We start from the raw sequence: 19,189 nt of genomic DNA, 5'->3' as shown, positions 1-19,189 counted from the left end.
CTATTCAATCATTTCTATCACTTAATAGTGGAAGATGCCAGAGATTATAAGAACCCCAATCATAAAACATTTCACTCTGATACACTGGGTTGGTTACCAGAGTAGGGCACTTTAGGCAATCAAGGGATAAGGGGATTTTAAATAGCCTGATGGGTACAGGGGGGACACCTGCTGCAACAGAAAGGAAATTTGCAGGACCTGTCTTGTAGGAAAAGGTTTGTTTGTATTTCAAACAAAAGTTGTCACTTTTACTGGAGAAAGGGAAAACATAATAAATCTCATAGGAGTATGAGGGTAAAAAGTTTCAGTCTGCCTGAAGGACTTCAAAGGAGAGTTGGTGAAAATGTTCCTCCATAACAAGGTGCTTCCTGATGGATGCAGTTTGAGATATGTGGCACATGCATAGAGAAGATGTTCTGCTGATTGCAAAGGTGGGAAACCACTGGAAACAAGAGAGCACTTTCCTGATTTTGTTAGTACTTGAAACTTTATTGTTCCTTTACTGAGGAGCTCTTTGTCAGTGTATGTATTTTGAATATTGTAAACACATACTTCTTTTTGTACCTTAAGTACAAGAAGACTTCCTTAGGTAGTCTTCACCTGACCTAAGTGGGATTTCAGGGTTACCCAGCTATCAGCAGCTCTCCCAGCTCACATCCTGGGCACTTAGACATTATTTTTATCTCCTTGGCACATTCCCCTGCCCCATTTCAGCAGGAGGAGTTGGATAAATGAGCATCCTCCAGGGTCAGCCAGGCTGGAGTGTGACAGTGGAAAACTGGAAAATGCTGGGAATAGATGTAAATATTGAAAGTTCCCGGTGGGGTTGGGAAAGATCCATGTAATAAAATCTTTTCAAAAATACATCTGTTTGGGGGTGGAGTTGACCCAATCGAAAATTCTCACGCAGAATGAGCAGGATGTGTGGGTATCAAAATAAATGAATACAAGATTACATCTCCGTGTTTTGAACTGCTTGGTTGTTGAGATTGTTTTGGTTTGTTTTTAATTACCCAAGTTTTGCCGTTTTCCCTCCACTTATGCACAGAGGCGATGTGTGGGAAGCTAGGGTAGGACCAGAGTTAGGAGGGCGACAAGTAATGTAAAACTGAAAAGAACGAGCCAGGTAGGAGTCGAACCTACAATCTTCTGATCCGTAGTCAGACGCGTTATCCATTGCGCCACTGGCCCCCAGCTGTTTTTTTATCTGCATGAGGGTGGCCCTATAATCTCCCAAAGGGACCCGAGGGACGCCCCTTCTGATGCCCAGCACTATCAGAGTGCAGAGGTTGCACAGTGGAAATCCCAATAGCCGCGTCCAAGCTCCGTACCTGATATTGATTCACTGTGAGGAGAAACTTTGCAAGTGCAAGCTGAGAATAAGTCCCATTGCATCACCTGCTGCAATATCTATGCTCAAAGGAAAGGAGGAAAAACATCATAATGTCATCCAATTCCCAAATTCTGGCAGATGTGTCATGCCCTTGTTGTCTGCCTGCCCCTAGCAGCCATTTGGGCCAGCAGAGTCTGCCTGTTCCCCTGGTGTCTGGAGGAGGAATCCCAGCTGGTGCGAGGAGCAGGAATCTGCTGCCTCCATAGCTCTGTAACAAACCACCCTTCACTCCACCCCTGGTTCTGCCTCCGGGAAGGACCCCAGGTGGGACAGACAGAGCCTGGAGGGCTGGGACTGACACAGAGCTGATCTGCTCCGAGGGATAAGGGCATCTCTGAAGGCAGCCAGCATCAGCACCCCATCTTCCAGGCAGCCCTCGCGCCACTGTCACATCAGTACCTCTCCTGTTACAACACACCTGACTCACGTCCACATGTTGGTTCCTGCCCTGACCTCTGAATTACTCTTGGTCTCTACTCCATAATTTTTTCCTGCAGCTTAGCTGCCAGAGGTGATGCTCTTTGAACTGTCTGAACAGGCTTTGTCTCTGAATTCCTACAGAGCATCACATTGGTGCTTCACAGAGGTGGCTGTGCGGTCTTGGTCACTTGATATGCTCCACAAAGGCCACAAGGTCACAGAACTTGTTTTCCAGTTCTTACTCATCAATCACATGCAAAATAGATTTTCCTTTTCCAAGAAGAGACGGCGATTTATGACATTTTGGATTCAGCTTCAGGACCTCTTTCTGACACTTGCTGCCTGCTTTTCTGAGCCCTTTGCTTACCTTGTGGCAGTCAAATGTGTTGACCCACTACTGATAATAACTTGATGTCAGTGAGCTGCCAGCTTCTTTCCCATGGTAGCCTTTGTTTGATGTTTGAGTTCTGGCATGACAGTTGTCCATTCAGGCTTTTATGAACAGGTTTGTACCAGAGAGAACCAGGATACTGGAAAAAAAGCTCTGCATATTCAGCCTTAGTTTTATTAGGCCAATGAAAACCAAACCAAAACGGTTAACCAGTGTTGTACGTTAGGGAGCTTGGGAAAGAGCATGAATGGCACTTTTTCCTATTCCTTAGAAGCAGGATGGGATTCATGCAACCTGCTGCCACAGAGAATGCTGGGAGCTGTTGGAGTCAGATGTTAATTACCACAACCCTATTTGAACATGCACTGCTACTGTGCCTTCCTGGCAGCAGTGATTTTGCCTGACTACTGTGATAAGTGATGGCTTTTGGCTTGACTTGCTTGTGAGTGCTCCTTCAAGTAATGGATTATCTTCTGGGGTACTGAAGGTATTAATTATGTTCTGGATAACAATAAGGAAGTTGAGGATGAAGTTTTAAAGGAGGATGAGCCAGTTTGGCAGCTCTTTAGTCCAAAGTAAAGAGGTCCCACTTCTGCTCCCCTCTTCTCCACTGCTCTGAAGTACAGAGCTTGCTTTGATCTAGCTATAGTTGTGTGTGGGCACTCGAGGCACCTGAGTCACCATAACAATCCAACGAAGTGGGTAATTTTCCAATGGTCAGTGAAGTGAATCAGCTCAGATGGTGCTAATGAGGGGACCAGACCTTGTGAGAGAAGCCCAGGCTGCTCTATCCTGGTGGCCAGGGCAGCTCAGCCTCTTGCAGAAGCTTGCCAAACTGCAGCCTGGAGGAGGAGGGTTGTGCTGAGCTAATGAAGAAAAAGGCATGGAGTGGGAGCAAGGAGTGAGAAGTGGGGAGTGTATTCAGTAGGTGAGAGGTAGAGCCACTGTCTATGTCCACAGACAGCTCACTTCAGACCTGTTATTCAGTCCAATCTCTATTCATTTTCGTCCTTTCTCACTTTACTTTGGGAGGTGCAAGTAAGGTGGGTAGTGAAGATGAGGTCAAATTCTTCCAGACTGCCTCAGGCTAGTGCAGGGGGATAAACTGGAAGGAGCATGTGCTTCATAAGCAAAGACTTGCAAATAGTTTCTCTCTTGCAAATGTGTTTTATTTTCCCCTGAATTAACCAGGAAAACCACAAAGTGAATGAAAGGGGGTGAGTGTGTACAAATGGGTGGTGGGTGTATAACAACAGGAAGGGTGTAATTGCAAACAAGAGTTTGCAGGGGTGGAGGTGTTGCCTTTTTCTACTTGGGCATCTTGGACTCACACCTATTCCTGCAGTTGGCAGCCAGAGAGATGACCCACTGCACGCCCAGGCCAGGCAGGATAGAGGGCTTCCATGAGCTCAGAGATCCCAGGGATGCTACCCCTCCTGCAGTGATGGGATGGAGAATGATGTTAGAGAAGGGTAGTCTCATGGATTTCCATGTAGTTCCAACAGAATTTCTCTGAGCAAACAAGGCTGCTCCATTTTGCCTAATGCAGCATGTCCTGCATTCCAAAACAGCTGCAATTGGTGTCTGACAATTCTGAGAGCAGGACCCAGTGAGATGGGCCCTGCTTGAGCCATAGAGAGGGCTGCAGCCAAAACTAATGGTTTGAGACAAAGCCTTGATCATAACAAACACTCCAAATGCCTAAAGAAAGCTGGAGCCAGAGCTGGGAAATCAGGCTGGTGGACCAATAAGGGAGTGAATACATGTAAGAGCTAGAAATGAGAAGGGGTAATACATTTCTGAAATGCTTCCATACTTCTCCTTGCCTGACTCTTGTCCAGGGGAGAGCATGGGGGCTGCAGCTGAAGGAAGGGACATTGCTGTGAATGTTTGCACACAATGCTGTGGATATCTGCTTCACAATGCTCTGGATATCATGGAGAACAAGCTGGCAACTCAGAGTGCTGGTAAGGTGCCCCAAGCTCTACGTGGAGTTTTACCACATCCTTTGGCAAGGAACAAGTCATTAGTCTCCAATTACACTGAAATCATACTTAATGCAAGACAGGTTAAGACAAAAAGAAAATAAAAACATATACTCAGTTGCCAAGAGAGATAAACTTATAAAAGAGGTAGGTGGGGAAATGAGAGAAAACCAGGCTCCATTTACTGGCTTTGAAGATTAAATCAGCGTGGCTATTCTCTCATATCCAGGCATTTTGCTGCAGGCCCTCCTGACACAGTAAGGAGCAGACAACCTACTTTCCTCCACACCTCACACCTCAGGCTTTGTTGACCAAGAAACTTTTCCTTGTGGGGGAACAAAGCACTTCTCACGTTCTAAAAAAATTTTGTGCTAAAACCCCAAATTCTTCTAATCCTGAGAATTTCACTAATTTGGTATAGAATTCTTCCTACTTCTTCCCTGTTCAAGAGACAGGATGGCCTTTCTTCTTGGCAAAAACAAGAATGATTTCATTCCTTTAGCATTACCTGGCCAGCTAACAATACCTTGGCTCCAATGCTAAGCCCGAGTGCTGTCATGGGAAAAGCACTGGCTTGATATCTCAATGCCACTATTTTCTTTTTCTCTCTCTTTTTTTTTTCTTCTGGAATAATGTAAACATGTCTTCTCTGCCCTGCCTGCTGTAATTATTCTGGTGGGAAAAACCAGAATACAGCAAAGTGTGTGAGCCTAGTGACCCTTGGTTTGGAGGGGATGTGTTGCTTCAAGCTAGTGCTGGGAACAGAAGCAAGGGGAGCAGTCCTTGCCTGCTCAAGCAGAGGCTGCTCCCTGATTGATGGGATTTGTCTTTTCAGGGACAGGGTCAGACAGTTCACCCCTTCATGGGAGAGGATAAAGGAGATGAAGGTTGATGTGGCAAGGATGAGAAGCAGGGTGCTGTGGTGCTGCAAAGTAGCAGAGGAGGTGGAGGCATTGTGCTGGGCTTGAGAAATCACCTTTAAAGGACCTGTTCAATGCAGACAACAGCCTAGGACTTACAGCTGTGCATGCACACAATCTCCTTCCTTATCCTCTTGTGTCTTTTTCCCTTTGCATCTTCCACTTCCCTCAAACCTTCTCTTGCCAGTCTTACAAAGTGGCCTCACACAGGGACCTCGCAGAGATACCCATTAGCCAGCTGGCAGCACAGTTTGCTCCCTAAACTGGAAAGAAAAGGTTCAGCACTTTTCTGCCCTCCTGCATGGCTCCTACAGCATTTGGGGTGGAGGGAGGAGTGGGGACAACACCAGGCTTGGGTCAGAGGCTCTTTCTGCCTCCCACATGCTGGACATGCTTCCCTAAGAAACCTGTAAAGTGAGGGAAGGGCTAAAATTGAGAACACCAAGATGAAGAAAAGTGGAGTTACCTGCTCTCCCCATTGGCTCCTTGAGAAGCTCTGTTTTTCAATTTCCATCTCCATGTACCTTGTGAGGTCAGGTATAAAAAACATTTCACGTGGAAACATGTAAACAAGTCACCAGAGAAAGGATGAGAGAGTTGGCACCTTTTTCCTGCCTGACTGGATGACACCTGGCTTGTTAAAGAGAAATACTTCCCTGAAAGGGAACAATGCATGGCTTCAGTTCTGGGAATAAGCATCTTGTCTGGACACATTCAGGAGCCCAAGGGACTAGTTGTGAGACCTGACATACCAGGAGTACCCCACTGAATGCAACCTGAGATGTTACATGCAGAGAAGGTTTCTAAGGAAGCATCGCCTCTTCTCAGGAATATCACCTGAACACCTGATGATGGGTGAGAGGTCTTGCCAATTAAGCTAAACAAGGATAAGAGCCTGTATAGTTTTTTAAGTATTCCATAAATATAATCTATTTTGGATGGATACTAATGGTTTTTTCATGGATGAATTATTTTATTTCCATTCTTAATTAATCTCTGCTGGATTAAGTGGGATTTCAGTGTTACTGATTGCCTGCTGACATTGCTAGCTGAAGGGGACAGTGAACTGTTATTCTGTGACCCCCTAGCACATGTCAGGCTCCTTGCCATGTTCTCTGGAATGCTAAAGTTTAGCAACAGCCATGCCTGCCCCATTTTGGCTGCAGAAGTGAGGTCCCTGGTGAATATCTCTGATGAAGGTCAGGGATGGCAGGGGTATCCTCGGCTGGCAAAGGCAGCTGTGGACGCTGGGGTGGAATGGGACAAAGGCTCTGGGTATGACTCCTGAGGTTCCTCAATGTGTCTGTCAGGGGTACAACAAGAAGTTCAGTGATGAGTAGAAATCTTCCTCCCCTGCCAAGATCCCCTCTCCTTTGAGCTGTAATTAGAGCTAGTGACTTAAGGCTTCCTCTGAAAAGAGTGCAGCCCTCTACCCTGGGAGCTGAGCTATCAAAAGATGAGAGATGCAGTCCAGAGAGAAACTCCCAGCAGGATCTCACAGCAGCCCCAGTCCCAGCAGCATGATGGCAAGTAGCAGCTGTATCACTGTGGGATATGGGGAACCAAGGCCCAAAAGGCGCCTTGAATACAAATTTTGTGCACAAAACAATGCTGCTGCAAAGCTGTCAGCTTGTTGTGAAGTGCTTCATAGCACTGATTAGGGATGGAAATAGCACCAAGGCCATACTACGTGGGTAACTGGAAGAGATGTGATTTGTAGTCTACTCTTACATAAGTCTATTATCACCACTCTCATGTTTGCATTACAGGCTTTGGAATTATCAGAAGCATCAGAACAAGGCCAGGTACTGCTCCAGCTTGTCACCTCTTACCTGCGGATTATCTGAAGTAAGATTTTCTGCACATCTACAACAGGATAGAGATGAAGGGAGCTGACCCCACAGCATTATAAAAAAAGCAACACAAGCGACATGAGGAAGCAAAAGTTGCAACAAGCAGATCCATCAGAGGCTCTGTCTTTACACTACCTCTCCTTGTTTGCAGGCTCCATTAGCAGTGCAGCTCTAAATGCTGTGACAGTGGGAATGCACAGCAGCTCTGGCACTGATCCTGTGCTCTGCTTTGCCACAACATCCCAGCCCTCCCTGTGCCTTGCATATGCCTGTTCTCTCCCCAACTTGTCTTTTCCTGATCCAAAGGGTGCAGTGACAGGGAATGTGGGGTGAGCCCTGTTTTCCCAGCTTCGTGACCACAGTGGTGGGACAGAGGAGCACGTTCAGCTCACAGCAGCACACCTTCCCTTACATTCAATGCTGGGGCAGCCTCCCCCAGTGCTGATGGCTGGGATCACAGGGGGGTCACCCTCCAGGCTGATGACAAGCTCTGTTGGCTGCATCAGGGGGAGGATTTTGGAAGGAGAGGAAGACAGCCAGCCCCAGCTCTTTGTCTTCCACCCAGATCATCGTATCAGGCAATTATGGTGCTGTCTGTTGCCATGAACTATTAGTTCATATTGCCCAATCCTGACTGCAGAGGGTAGAACTGTGTAGTGAGAGATGTGCATCCTCAGTCAGCACAGGCAAAACACAAATCTTACTGCAAAGCTGCCACCTCTGTGGTGAGGTCAAGGCCTTTTAGAAGACACACAAAATCTGAGTTATGCTATGGTGAAAGGACTTGCTATGCACCCTTTCTTCCCTTGCATTCCCTAAACTCTGCCAGAATCAGAAGGGCTGACTCGCAGGGAACAGCCTGGTGTGGGGAGAGGGTGATGCAATGCCACGTGTGTGCACATGGGCCAGCGTGCTTGAGATGGTTCCTGAAGTGATAATTCAAAAGGACATTAATGCAATAAACTGCTGCTTGGTACAATGAACACAATGTCACAGTGGATGGCATTTCTGATCGTAGCTAAAAGTGCCTGGCTTGAAGGCTTTTCCTGTTGTTTTCCTTGCAAATGCCTGCATCTCTCTCTCAACTGCTGTGCTCCCCTATGCTCACTAAAATCTCATGTAAAGGGGTGGGTGAAAGAACTTGACTGGAAAATGGCCAAAAGGAAAACTTTCTCTTCTTATCTGACTTTCAAAAGGGAAAAAAAGGCATTGGTACTCAGGAATGAAGAGTCATGCTGGTTTTGCTATATGCCTTGAAAACATTTGCAGGGCATATAGCAAAGGGAAATAAAAGGAAAACAAAAGAATTTTAGAAAACCTCAAATACCCTAAGAACATTTGTTACCTCTGACACCAGCCACCCGATAAACAGACACTTTCCTGGTTCTGGTAGCAACTTGCTGTATGAAAACTTTTCTGCCCCCACACACAATATTTTTCTTTAGCTGTAATATGGAAATATTTGACCCTTTATCTTCAAGCACTGAATCTTTATTCTGTCCTGAAAGAATGACCCTCAAGATAGGGTTGGATGAGAATATAACCTAGACCACCCTGGGGAGCTGGGATCGAGTCTCAGCAGGTCTCTGATGTGATATAAAGTTTGTGCTGAGTACAAACTTGAAATCAGTCTCTCCTTTGAGCTATGGACCTGAGCATTGTCCTGGAAAAAAAAATATCTGCAGTCCTCTTCTCTGCCAGCTGAGCAATGGAGAGCATACTGAAATAGCATCAAGAGTGGCTTATGTCAAGCAGGCCAAGGCTAGGGAGAAACCTGACACTGGGACAGGGCTGTATCCCTGTGAAGTGATGAGCTGGTGCCAGCTGGGAAGCCTGAGCTGGATCTGTGCCGTGAAACACAAATCCCTCTCTACTGAACATCACTCTCCTTTCCTACTGACAGAGCTGGGGCTGCAGTAGTGGGGTTTGGAGTGCTGTGGCCTCTTGAGTCCAGAGCAGAACACAAATCTGTCATCCAGTCAAAATTCCTGTTGTTAAAGCTCTGCAATTCCCTTTTCCTTAAATTCTGGTATGCTTAGGAGGCCCCCTAGCACTGCCCCTGCTGTGCCACCTGCATTCCAGAATCAAACATCCCTGTTATTCCACAAAATGCAGGTACCTGGGGAGGATTCACCATTCCCACCTTTCTGCTAGTAGGGGAGACATCGAGCCATGATTTACAAACAGGCTCCCGAGGGATGCTGCAATGGCAAAGTAGCAGGGAAAGGGTCAGGGGTGCATTTGAAAAGCAGAGGGTTGTATTAAAACAGTAAAGTACTTGCTTACTTGCTCTTCAAAAGGAAATGGGATTTTCCCACTTTTCTAACGGGTGTGCTCTCCCCTTTTTCTAACTGCTTTTGTTTTACTTATACCCTTTCTTTCTTCATGTCTCATTTTCACTGCAGGGTAGGTTTGGGGGTGTGGAAAAGCAAGCCTGTTCCTGTTATCTGTGAAACTTGTCCCTAGTCCTGGAAAGGACCTATTTTTAGGCAGGCAGTAGTGCAGTGCTATTATTTCCCACATGCAATACTTCCCCCAGTCCTTTAGACATACTTTTATGCCTTGGCTGTGAGATATGGATCTCTTTCTTGCAGTGATGTGTGGAGGGCAAAAGGGTTTGGGAATCTCCAGGTTTGTAAAGTTGCATGTAGTTTGGGGAGGTGCTGAACTGTTCATCTCATGTTATCCTACATCTGGTCTTTCCAGGCTCACTGATTTTGGGAATTTAAACAATGCTGATAACTGCAAGGAACATGGTAAATGCCTCATGTTAATCACCTCACAGGGTCACCCTGTCTGTCTGAAGGGTATGGCCTGAGCACCATTTCTCATCCTGATATTGAGGACTCTGAGGAAACCAGGACTTTCTTTCAGGAGGGCTTTGTTTCCCTGTGTCCCCTAAAGCTGGGTGACAGGTTCATTCTGGCTTGCTGGCACTGCTGGAGGGCAGAAGGAAGCCAAAGGATCTTCCTTCTCCCCAGCAGACAGGTGGGGCACTGAGCTCATGTCTTGGTGTCACAACAATGGCAAAACTACAGCATGCAGAAAAGAGTCCTTGATGCAGTTTGTCCACAGATTCTCACTGTTTCAGGGTCTTTTAATCCAAATCTCTGAGATTTATCTGCTATAATTGATGTTGGTACCACTGATTCATTTGGAACAGAAGTTATTATCTAATTCATACACCCTTTATCCCATGTTTCTCCTGGTTTGCTACAAACTGTAGAAGGTTCTTGAGCATGGATAAACCCAGAGAGGGCTGCTTTTGAGCACAGTTCAGCTCAGGGCAGTGTCCATCCCTCTATTAAAAAGAAAAGGGCAGACATCCTCCCTCTGTCTGGTCTTTGTAGCTGGTTCCTGAAACCTCATGCCCCATACATTTGATGTGCTCCCAGTGACTCACCCTTGGAAATGCTTTGAGCTTTCCTCTTCTGCTGTGATTTCATATGTGCAAAAGAAACTTTCGAAAGATGTCATTATCTCCTGTGCTGATCTTTGTTTTCCAAGAGATCTGAAACCAATCCTCAGACTGTTTTTAGAAGGTCTCCAAATACTGACCGCATATGGCCTGTCATCACATATGAGGTACACAAAGACAGATATATATATATATATATGTATATATATATGTGTGTGTGTGTGTGTGTGTGTGTTGAATGGAAAAAATGTCAGTCTCAAAGGCAAGTGTTTTTGAAAGCACTTGTCTCTGTTGCAGGGGCTTTCTTTGGCTGCATAAATTGAGTCACACACAAGGGTAGTCTCGGTATTTATCATGGCGTGTATGTCGATCACAATAAAATCATGAGATGCAAAATAGAATTTGCAGTTTGCACTTGTATAGGTAGGAGGGCTTCATCTTATAGCTGCCTTGTCGGCTCATGAAGGTGCTGCCAATGTTAGTGAAATCTGAGCCTCTGCAGCATGCTTGCTTGTAGGTGGGAATGCCGGTGCTTGGGACTGTTCAGGCAGGGTAAATGGGCACAGACAAAAGGTGAGATTGATGGAGAACCTCCCCTAGCCTCCCCAAGGCATGCTTGGCTAAAAATGAAAATCTTTTCAGCCAGAACAACAAGCAGATGTAGCAGTATGGGAAGAGGGGAAGGATGCATCATAATTTTGCCTGAAGATTCACATTTGGGTAGGCAGAATTGGAGACGGCCACCTCATTTTTGTTAGGATGTTGTATTGCTCAGGCACCCACCAGCTCTGTCCTCTTCCAGCAGCTGGGCTGTTGTGGGAAGCCTGCAGGTGAGTCCCACCAGCCTCAGCAGTGTGGGGAGCTGCTGGAGGCAGCTGCTGGGGTGGGTGTTGATCCCTGCCCAGGGAATGACGGGCAGCTCCCAGCTGTTTTAGGCAGCTGCCAGTGTAGAAGTGTGCCAGCTCCTGGGCTGGGTGGCAGGGTGCTTGCTCATGCCCCAGGACAGGCAGAAGGTGGGGTGGCAGCAGGCCAAGGAACTGTCACCACAGGGACCAGGATGCTTCTCACCACCCACCATGTCCAGGACAGGGTGCCTGGACAAGGAGTCTGCTCCTTGCAGAGAGCACCTTGTCTCTGCAGGCTCCTTGGAGAAACAACTCATGTGGGAGCGTATTTTTGACAGCATCCTCTGGCCAAAATATGGTTTTTCTCTTTGTTTTCCAGTCATGCGAGAGAGCCACAGGGCTGATTTTCTGAGTGACACACAAGAGCTTCACAACTCTGGTGCAAGATAAGAGGTTGCAGAGGGGAATTCTGTGAATGCAAAACCCAGAGATGTCATTATGGCATTGAAACCTGAACCTGGACATCACTCAACCTCTCTTTCCTCCTCCAAATCCCTCTCCTAAGCCCACTGCTTTGCAGCCAGCTTTCCAGGTTCCAGCCATCAGTCCACAGACCACAAGATGTTATTTGGCTGCAAAATAGAGGAGTTAGAAGGAATGTCTGTAAAAGCAAGCCTATATTTAGGAATTAGTGTTCTGCTCATGTCAACAAAGCCAGGTAACACTCCCAGAAAAGCAACACTGAAAAAAAAAAAAATTATTTCTTCTTGGTGGTGGCTGGCAGACATCCAGATTTTCTGTCTAGGAGGAGTGTTAAAGCAATTCCTCTTGCCCTTATTTGTCCCTTGAGAGATGGCTTGACTTGGTGGCTCTTCAGAGGTGAGCAACTGTGTGTGCTGGTGGCCTTCCCCTGCAGAAATGGGAGGAGAGGAAGAGGAGGGGGACAAGGATGCCAGGGAGAGACCGGAGAGTTCCAGGCTCTTGCTCAGTGCGAGTTCTTTGAAGCTTATCCTAAGTAGTCCCTGCTGAAGACCAGCTGCAGGATCTTCCTGTTTCTCCTCAGTGTCTTGGACTTGGCTCTTCTCTTCCACCTTCTTGCAGAGTGGTCATACAATGTGTGGCTTTTCTGGCACTTCTCCTCCTGCCTTTGCAAGTGTGGTCAAACCTCTGCATTTCTTTACCTGTAATTTAATGCTGTGGTTCACAATACCTTGTCGGAAAAGCCTGTACTAATTTTTCACATGTCTGTACTACATGTTCCTGCCAGAAAAATATTTCAGTTCAGGCCTGGTTGCAAAAGATGGGTTTGTCTTTGTTTTGTTGACTCCTTTTTTCAGTTGTGCTGTTTGTTACCTGTTCCATGTCAGCATGCTTCAGCACACAGAAAGGGGAAAACTGGCAGCACACTGTCCCTCACCTTGTTGTCACCAGATGTCCTCTGCAGATGCATCAGATGTTCTGCTCAGCTACACAACAGAAGGCTTCTGGGGGTTACTGTGGGTAGGTATAAAATCATCACAATCACATCCCAGAGGCATGTTACACCCTGAGAGGTGCCTCAGTTCATTCTCCAGAGGGCCAGCATGGCTTTTTTTGCATGCCATGAACACCCCCTTCCCTACATCAGCATAGGCAGGTGTTTTTGTGTGCTGACATTTCTAGCCTTTAGCTTTTCCCTCCAGAATTTCTCTGTTTCTGCCTGTGCAGTAAGGTGGAAGTTCCTGCCCTGCCAGATGAGGATGGCTTTCCTCATCTAATTCAGAGCCCCTTATTGAAGCAGGTTTTGCTGTGCAAGGGGCAGCTGACTCAGAGGAGGAGGGCAAGAATGAGGCGTTCAGATTCCTCCAGATGCAAAAGTCACCTCTGACCCAGCTATGAGGGCAGGGAAAGAAGAGAAATATCTTCTTGCTGCTGCCAGGGAGGGCTCCCTGCCAGCCCTGCCAAAAGCCCCAGCTGTCCGCAGCTCAGCTGCCAGAGCAGCTTCTCTCACTGGACTCCAGGCTCTTGTCCACACCAGGCACTTGAAGCAAGGGTGTGATTTCAGGTGGGTTTAACTAAGCTGTGACTAATTTCCCATGAATGCAAGACTTAGAAAAATCTATTTGTTTCTGTGGGGCTGCTGACAAATGTGTGTAAGTTTACACAGGGGAATTTTCAGCTTGGTGGGTTGCAAATGAATACAGGAGTTCACTCAAACACTTAAGAAGCATGTGAAGCACTGAAAATAAAATAGTCCATAATACATTTAATTTAATGTTATTTATTACAATTGCATGCAGAGGATAGTATTCATTTTTGTGCATAAATGAAAGAAAACCTTCACTTTTATATTTTCCTGAAGTGCACAATTTCCAGACTGGTGTTGCATGCAGACTAAGGGCCCTGCTTTAGAATCGGGGGTCTGTCCCTGGGTGCATGGGGCACTCACTCAGCTGCTCGACTGCATTTTTCAGATGCTAGCCCTGTACAGTCATAAGGCAGAATAAACATTAAAGGTTTCTACAAGACACTGAACTGAGAAAGTATTGTAGTTATTGGCTGAAAGAGAAGAAAATATTCTGATTACATGTACAGTAAGGTGGCAAAGTGATTTTATACAGTAATGTGGGGACTTTGGCTTAAATTTGAAGATGAGATATTTATTGCTTGTACAGTTGTGCGATAAATTATTGGCAACTAGAAGCACAGATGGCTTTCCCTTAAGATCAGGCATCACATGTCGCAAATTATCTGGGAAATTGTCATTTTAAAAATAACTCTGGAACAAGTGCCAAGCTGAAAGGGATATCAGTGTCTAATAAACAGATATAAACACAGCAGTGCCCAAAACGAAAATGTATTTGAATCAAACTATCAGAGAGAGACCATATACAATTAGTGCCTATTCTCTAGCAGCACAAATGAAAGCCTTTCGTACTGTATTTTTTCTGGTTTTTTCTCATCAGGAAATTCAAATGTTTTCATGCATATTTAACCTGTCCATGGAGTTGATGTGCACAAATGGCACAAAATCACATTGGATTTTTATGTTATAGCTCCTGAGACCAAAATCTTACCAGAACAAACTCAAGCACAGTTATAGGCGGGCAATTTTGTTTGGCTGGTGTTGGATTATACCCTTTTCTGACCCAGAGATGGAGCAACTGAGAGGCTTTTAAAAAACTTTTATTCTGTTTTCAGTCTCGCAAGAAGGGTGAGACAATACAGATGTTATAATTCACAACGAGTCTGAATTGTCTGACAGTCTGGTTTTCAAGGTGGCGAGATGTTTACACCCTGAAGTGTTCAAGCTCCAGAGCAGCCATCGCTCCTATTGTCCCCTCCAGTAACCACATGTACTTCACACCTTGGAAAGATAGGATCCTAGAGCCCCCCAAAACACATGGCAAAATGACATCCTGCCTCAGTGGCTGCCCACTGACAACAGAATGTCCATTAGGCTGCAGGATGTGGTTGCACAGGCTGGGGCAAGCCCTTCGGTCTCCATTGACCCGCAAAGATAAGGGAAGGGAGCAGATGGCCTTTGCTTATCACTCCCACAACTCCTCAAGGGGTGAAGGCTGCCATGTGTGAGTGAGGAGAGCCAGGGCCTTCCCCCCTCCCCAGCAGCTGTCACCTGTCCCAGCCTGTCCTGCTCTCACGCGCATATATGGGCACGGCAGGACGGCAGCTCGTGACGCAGCGCTGCTAAAAACAGCCCCAGCTCTGCTCGGCCCCTGGCTCAAACAATGTCCTCCGGCCCGAGCAGCACAGAGAGCCTCTGATCACAGACAGCCTTGGACTTATCTCAGGGCAAATTAGCCCCAAAACCTCTCCACAAGGCCGTGGCCCTGAGCGCATGCCCCGGGAAAAGCTAGGGATGAGCACCTCCCTGAGCTACAAGTCGTTCTCCAAAGAGCAGCAAACTATGGATAACCTGGAGAAACAGCTGATCTGCCCCATCTGTTTGGAGATGTTCACCAAGCCAGTGGTCATCCTGCCCTGCCAGCACAACCTCTGTCGGAAATGTGCCAGTGACATCTTCCAGGTAGGATTCTTCCCACAGACAGCTCTGCTTCCCAAGCAGGACTGGCTGGAATGAATGGGAAAGAAGATTTTTTAACATGTTTTGGCGGGTCAATTTTAACAGTTGGTGAGACAGGGTGGGGGGAGTGATTTCAGGCCAAAGTTGATGTATCTGGGTGCCAGGGCTGAGCTCCCAGCAGGTGAAAATGCCACCTGTTGGCTGTGGTGACATGGCCGAGCATGAGCTGAGGGGCTGGCCCCTCGCCCAGCAGCCACCAGGTGCTTTCCCAGGGGTGACATGTCGGAATTACCCTCTCATTGGGCACAGTGACAAATGGTTTCCTACCATTTGGTGCTTTTGGAAAAGGCTTTCATGGTTTTTCACGGCCGTACCTTCCTCTCCTTGTGCTGCTTGTCGAGAACAGGCCTCCAACCCCTACCTGCCGACCAGGGGAGGAACGACTGTGGCGTCAGGGGGCCGCTTCCGCTGCCCCTCCTGCAGGCACGAGGTGGTCCTGGACCGACACGGTGTCTACGGGCTGCAGAGGAACCTGCTGGTGGAGAACATCATCGACATCTACAAGCAGGAGTCCACAAGGTAACAGGGGAATGCGTGTCCTTCAGAGGACACGTGTGACGCTGATTTAGTCGCTTTGTCTCTTGGAAAAGCAGAAAGGGATTGTGCTGCCATGCTTCACTGTCTGCTGCACCATGAAGTCAGCTCTCACTGAGGACAGAAAACTGTGTCCCAATAGATGCTGAGCTTCCCTGCTTCCACTTACAGCAAAGGATTGGGCCATATTTATTCACATGAGCAACACTTACCCATGCAAGCAAGGCCCTTGAGGTCAGCACAGCTACTAACACAATTAAGGGAAAAGTATCTTGGTTAACATCATTTATTGCAAAAACAGTTCAGACAATTATTTGTGTGTTCTCATGCTAAAGAAGGGAAAGGATTTCAAATCTTACTAGAAGATCCTGAGGTACAGACAGTGCAAACAGAAAAAAAACTGAATTTCACACAGAAGGTACCCTGCATCATAATGCCAAATGAAAATTCTGTTAAAAATATCTCCGTTCCTGTCAGTTTGGGATGTGAACTTATGAAATCAAGTCTTATTTATGAGTCCATAAAAGAGAAGGAAGAGTGGTAAACAATACGTTTCAGAGCTGTGTGGCTGTGCACAAGAATCAAGACGTTAGAGCAGAGAAATAGGTCAATTCTAAAAAGTAATGGTAATGGTCAATTATAAAAAGTAATGGTAATGATAATTGCTCCTGAATGGTAATTTCTTGCATTTGTTGTATGATGGATCCAGAAACAGAAAAAATGTATTCTCATCTTTATTTCCTTGGGATGGGTAGGATTCATGGTACCACTGTGGAGAACTTAGCTGGGAAGAATAATTCTCTCCCTCGACTTTGCTCTTATGAGACCCCACTTGGGATACTGCATCCAGCTCTGGAGTCCTTAGCACAGGAAAGACATGGACCTGCTGGAGTTAGTCCAGAGGAGGGGTACAAAGGTGCTCAGAGGGCTGGGGCATCTCTCCTCTGAAAGAGTTGGAGTTGTTCAGCCTGGAGAAGAGGAGGCTCTGGGGAGGCCTTAGAGCACCTTCCAGTACCTAAAGGTGGCCTACAGAAGAGCTGGAGAGGGACTTATGACAAGGACATGAAGTGATAGGACAAGGCTGTGAACTGAAAGACAGTGGGTTTAGATTAGATATAGAAAGAAATTCTTCACTATGCGGGTGGTGAGGCACTGGCACAGGTTTCCCAGAGAGGTTGTGGATGCTCCATCCCTGGCAGCATTCAAGGCCAGGAAGAATGGGGCTTCACACTACCTGGGCTTGTGAAAGATGTCCCTGCTCAAGGCAGAGGCATTGGAACTACATGATCTCTCAGGTCCTTTCCTACCCCAACCATTCTATAATTCTGTGATTCTATAATGGAGTTAACCTGGCGCCAGACCGCCAAGCAAGGAGCTCTCACCCAGGGAAGCTGTTTTTTGTCACCAGCATGGATCCTTAGAGTTGGTTCTGTATGGCAAGGTGTTTTGTTCACCTGGAAGGTGAAATCCTGGCCATGCTCCATGACAGTCTTCTGGTCCCACCACAACAAGGAGTTGGACTTCCCAGGGACAGAGAGATGGCATCACTGGTGCAGGAGGACACAACCAACAGAACCCAGTCCCTGGGATGGCTGAGGACGCTTCCTCCAGCAGAGAAGGAGAGTCACCAGCAGAGAGAACGCTTTAGAGCCTGACATGGCTTTGGCTACTCTCAACTGCTTGAATCTCTCTGAGGCAGCTGGGCATAGGTTGGAGCTCCAAAGCACTGGAGAGCACGAAGTTGGCTTAAAATTGTCTTTCTGCTGCCCTTTGCGCTCCATGCCAAGTAAAGGTCAGCTGCCCCCGTGTGTGTCATTGATACTCAAACATTATTTTAGTCAGGAAAATCTCGGAGGAAATGAATCAACAAAGCTGCAAGGGTGGACTTTGCTTTTGATCAAATAAGCTGGACATGTGTGGCCTCATGTCTTCCTTGGTTTTGCTTTTTTTTTCAGCCCACAGTTGCATTTAATAAACAAAAAACAAAACAAAAAAAAAGCCACCAAAACCAAACAAACAAAAAAAAAGGGCAGGTCCCCTTTCCTGTGTAGTTCATGGGGAATTTGAACAAATACAGTTACGCAGAAATGTGAGAATAGATTTAGTGGATTTTTTTTAAAATTCCACAAAAGTAAAATGCATGATGAATAAAACAGGAGAATAGGAAAAAACCACAAAAACATAGATTTGCTTATATATTTGTCCAAAAGATTTGTTTATTTAATCTGTTAAGGTGCTTATTTTACCTTCATGTATGTCCTTAGAATGGAAGTCATTGTCAGGGCTACATTGTAGCAGCAATGCATAGCTGCATTATCTAAACTATTCAGCCCTTTGTGGGCCTCAGCTGCTTATCTCCCTCTGCCTAACATTCCTTGGGCTCCCCGGAGAGTGTGAGCAGATCTTTCATGGCTTCTCCCAGTGCTGTCCCACTGAAAGCAAAAAGTCGAGAGAAATCAAGTCTTCCCCACTTCTTCCTTTTGTACCAGTCTCTTCCATCGTGACAACTGGGGTCTGGCAGAGATACATAGGAAGAAGGGTGAGATGTGATCTTTGCCTCCTTGTTCTTCCCAAGACAGCCCTTCAAACTGGCACATGTGATTTCCAGACAGGAACCTCTTCCCATTCAGGAACCTCTTCCCAAGTTCTCCTGTGGGTATAATTCACTCTAACTGCATGTGCCAGAATGAGGCCAGCTCCCATCTGCATTTCACATAAACCTAAAGGGAGAAAGATTTCACTAGCTTATTTCAAAATGTTCGGTTTCTTGATTTTATTTTATTTTATTTATTATTTTGTAATTGGAATTTCTATTTGAATTAAGGAATTGGTTTTTTTTTAAAATAAAAACTGGGCCAGGAGCTGGACTGGGGTTGGGAGAGTCCGCCTGAGCCCTCATATGCAGCCCCTCCTATTACTAAGTATCACATCATATGGTCTTTTATCCCATTGCTCATCAAATTCCAGCTGATGGCAGCATAGCCTGTTGCCCAATTTAGAATGCGTTAGCAACACAACGGAAGAATTCTTTAGCAGGAGGTGGCTTGCAAAAAGCTTTAAAAGACAGCAAAGGACTGAAAACAGTGGAAACTGAGTTGGCTAAATATTAAACCAGTCTTTGAAAATCTGTAGGCTGCTGATCACCTAAACTATCTGAGGAACATCAGGAACCCTGCTGTCACCAGGAAAGGGTAGCAACAGGAGGCTGTGAGTTTTTGTGAAATATGGCAGGTTCTAATGATCTCAGCTGGCTATTCCAGATCAAAAGATGCTTTGGGCTTTGTTACCTGCTGAATCCTGATCAGGTAGGGTCGAGCACTCTTTCTGCCTTGCACTTACCAGGGAG

At 46.3% G+C, this 19,189-nt stretch overlaps 1 protein-coding gene and 1 non-coding gene across 2 annotated transcripts in view; one reads left to right on the top strand and one right to left on the bottom strand.

Moving 5' to 3' along the window:
* Window positions 1–1,118: 1,118 nt before the first annotated feature.
* Window positions 1,119–1,191, bottom strand: TRNAR-ACG (transfer RNA arginine (anticodon ACG)). The gene has a single exon. It is a non-coding gene; the product is annotated as a tRNA-Arg (tRNA).
* A 13,893-nt stretch (window positions 1,192–15,084) lies between these two features.
* TRIM55 (tripartite motif containing 55) overlaps window positions 15,085–19,189 on the top strand; it is a 35,015-nt gene continuing 30,910 nt past the window's right edge. The window contains exons 1-2 of the mRNA XM_054285263.1: window positions 15,085–15,252; window positions 15,656–15,828. Of these exons, the coding sequence (XP_054141238.1) occupies window positions 15,085–15,252; window positions 15,656–15,828 (341 nt within the window). The remainder of the gene's footprint in view (window positions 15,253–15,655; window positions 15,829–19,189) is intronic.

Source organism: Melozone crissalis, unplaced genomic scaffold (genome assembly GCF_028551555.1).
Source record: "Melozone crissalis strain CALT ecotype California unplaced genomic scaffold, PUWL_Pcris_2 ptg000042l_1, whole genome shotgun sequence".
NCBI classification, from domain to species: domain Eukaryota; kingdom Metazoa; phylum Chordata; class Aves; order Passeriformes; family Passerellidae; genus Melozone; species Melozone crissalis.
The sequence above is the reverse complement of the archived record's forward strand: the minus strand, read 5'-3'. Positions and strand labels throughout refer to the sequence as shown.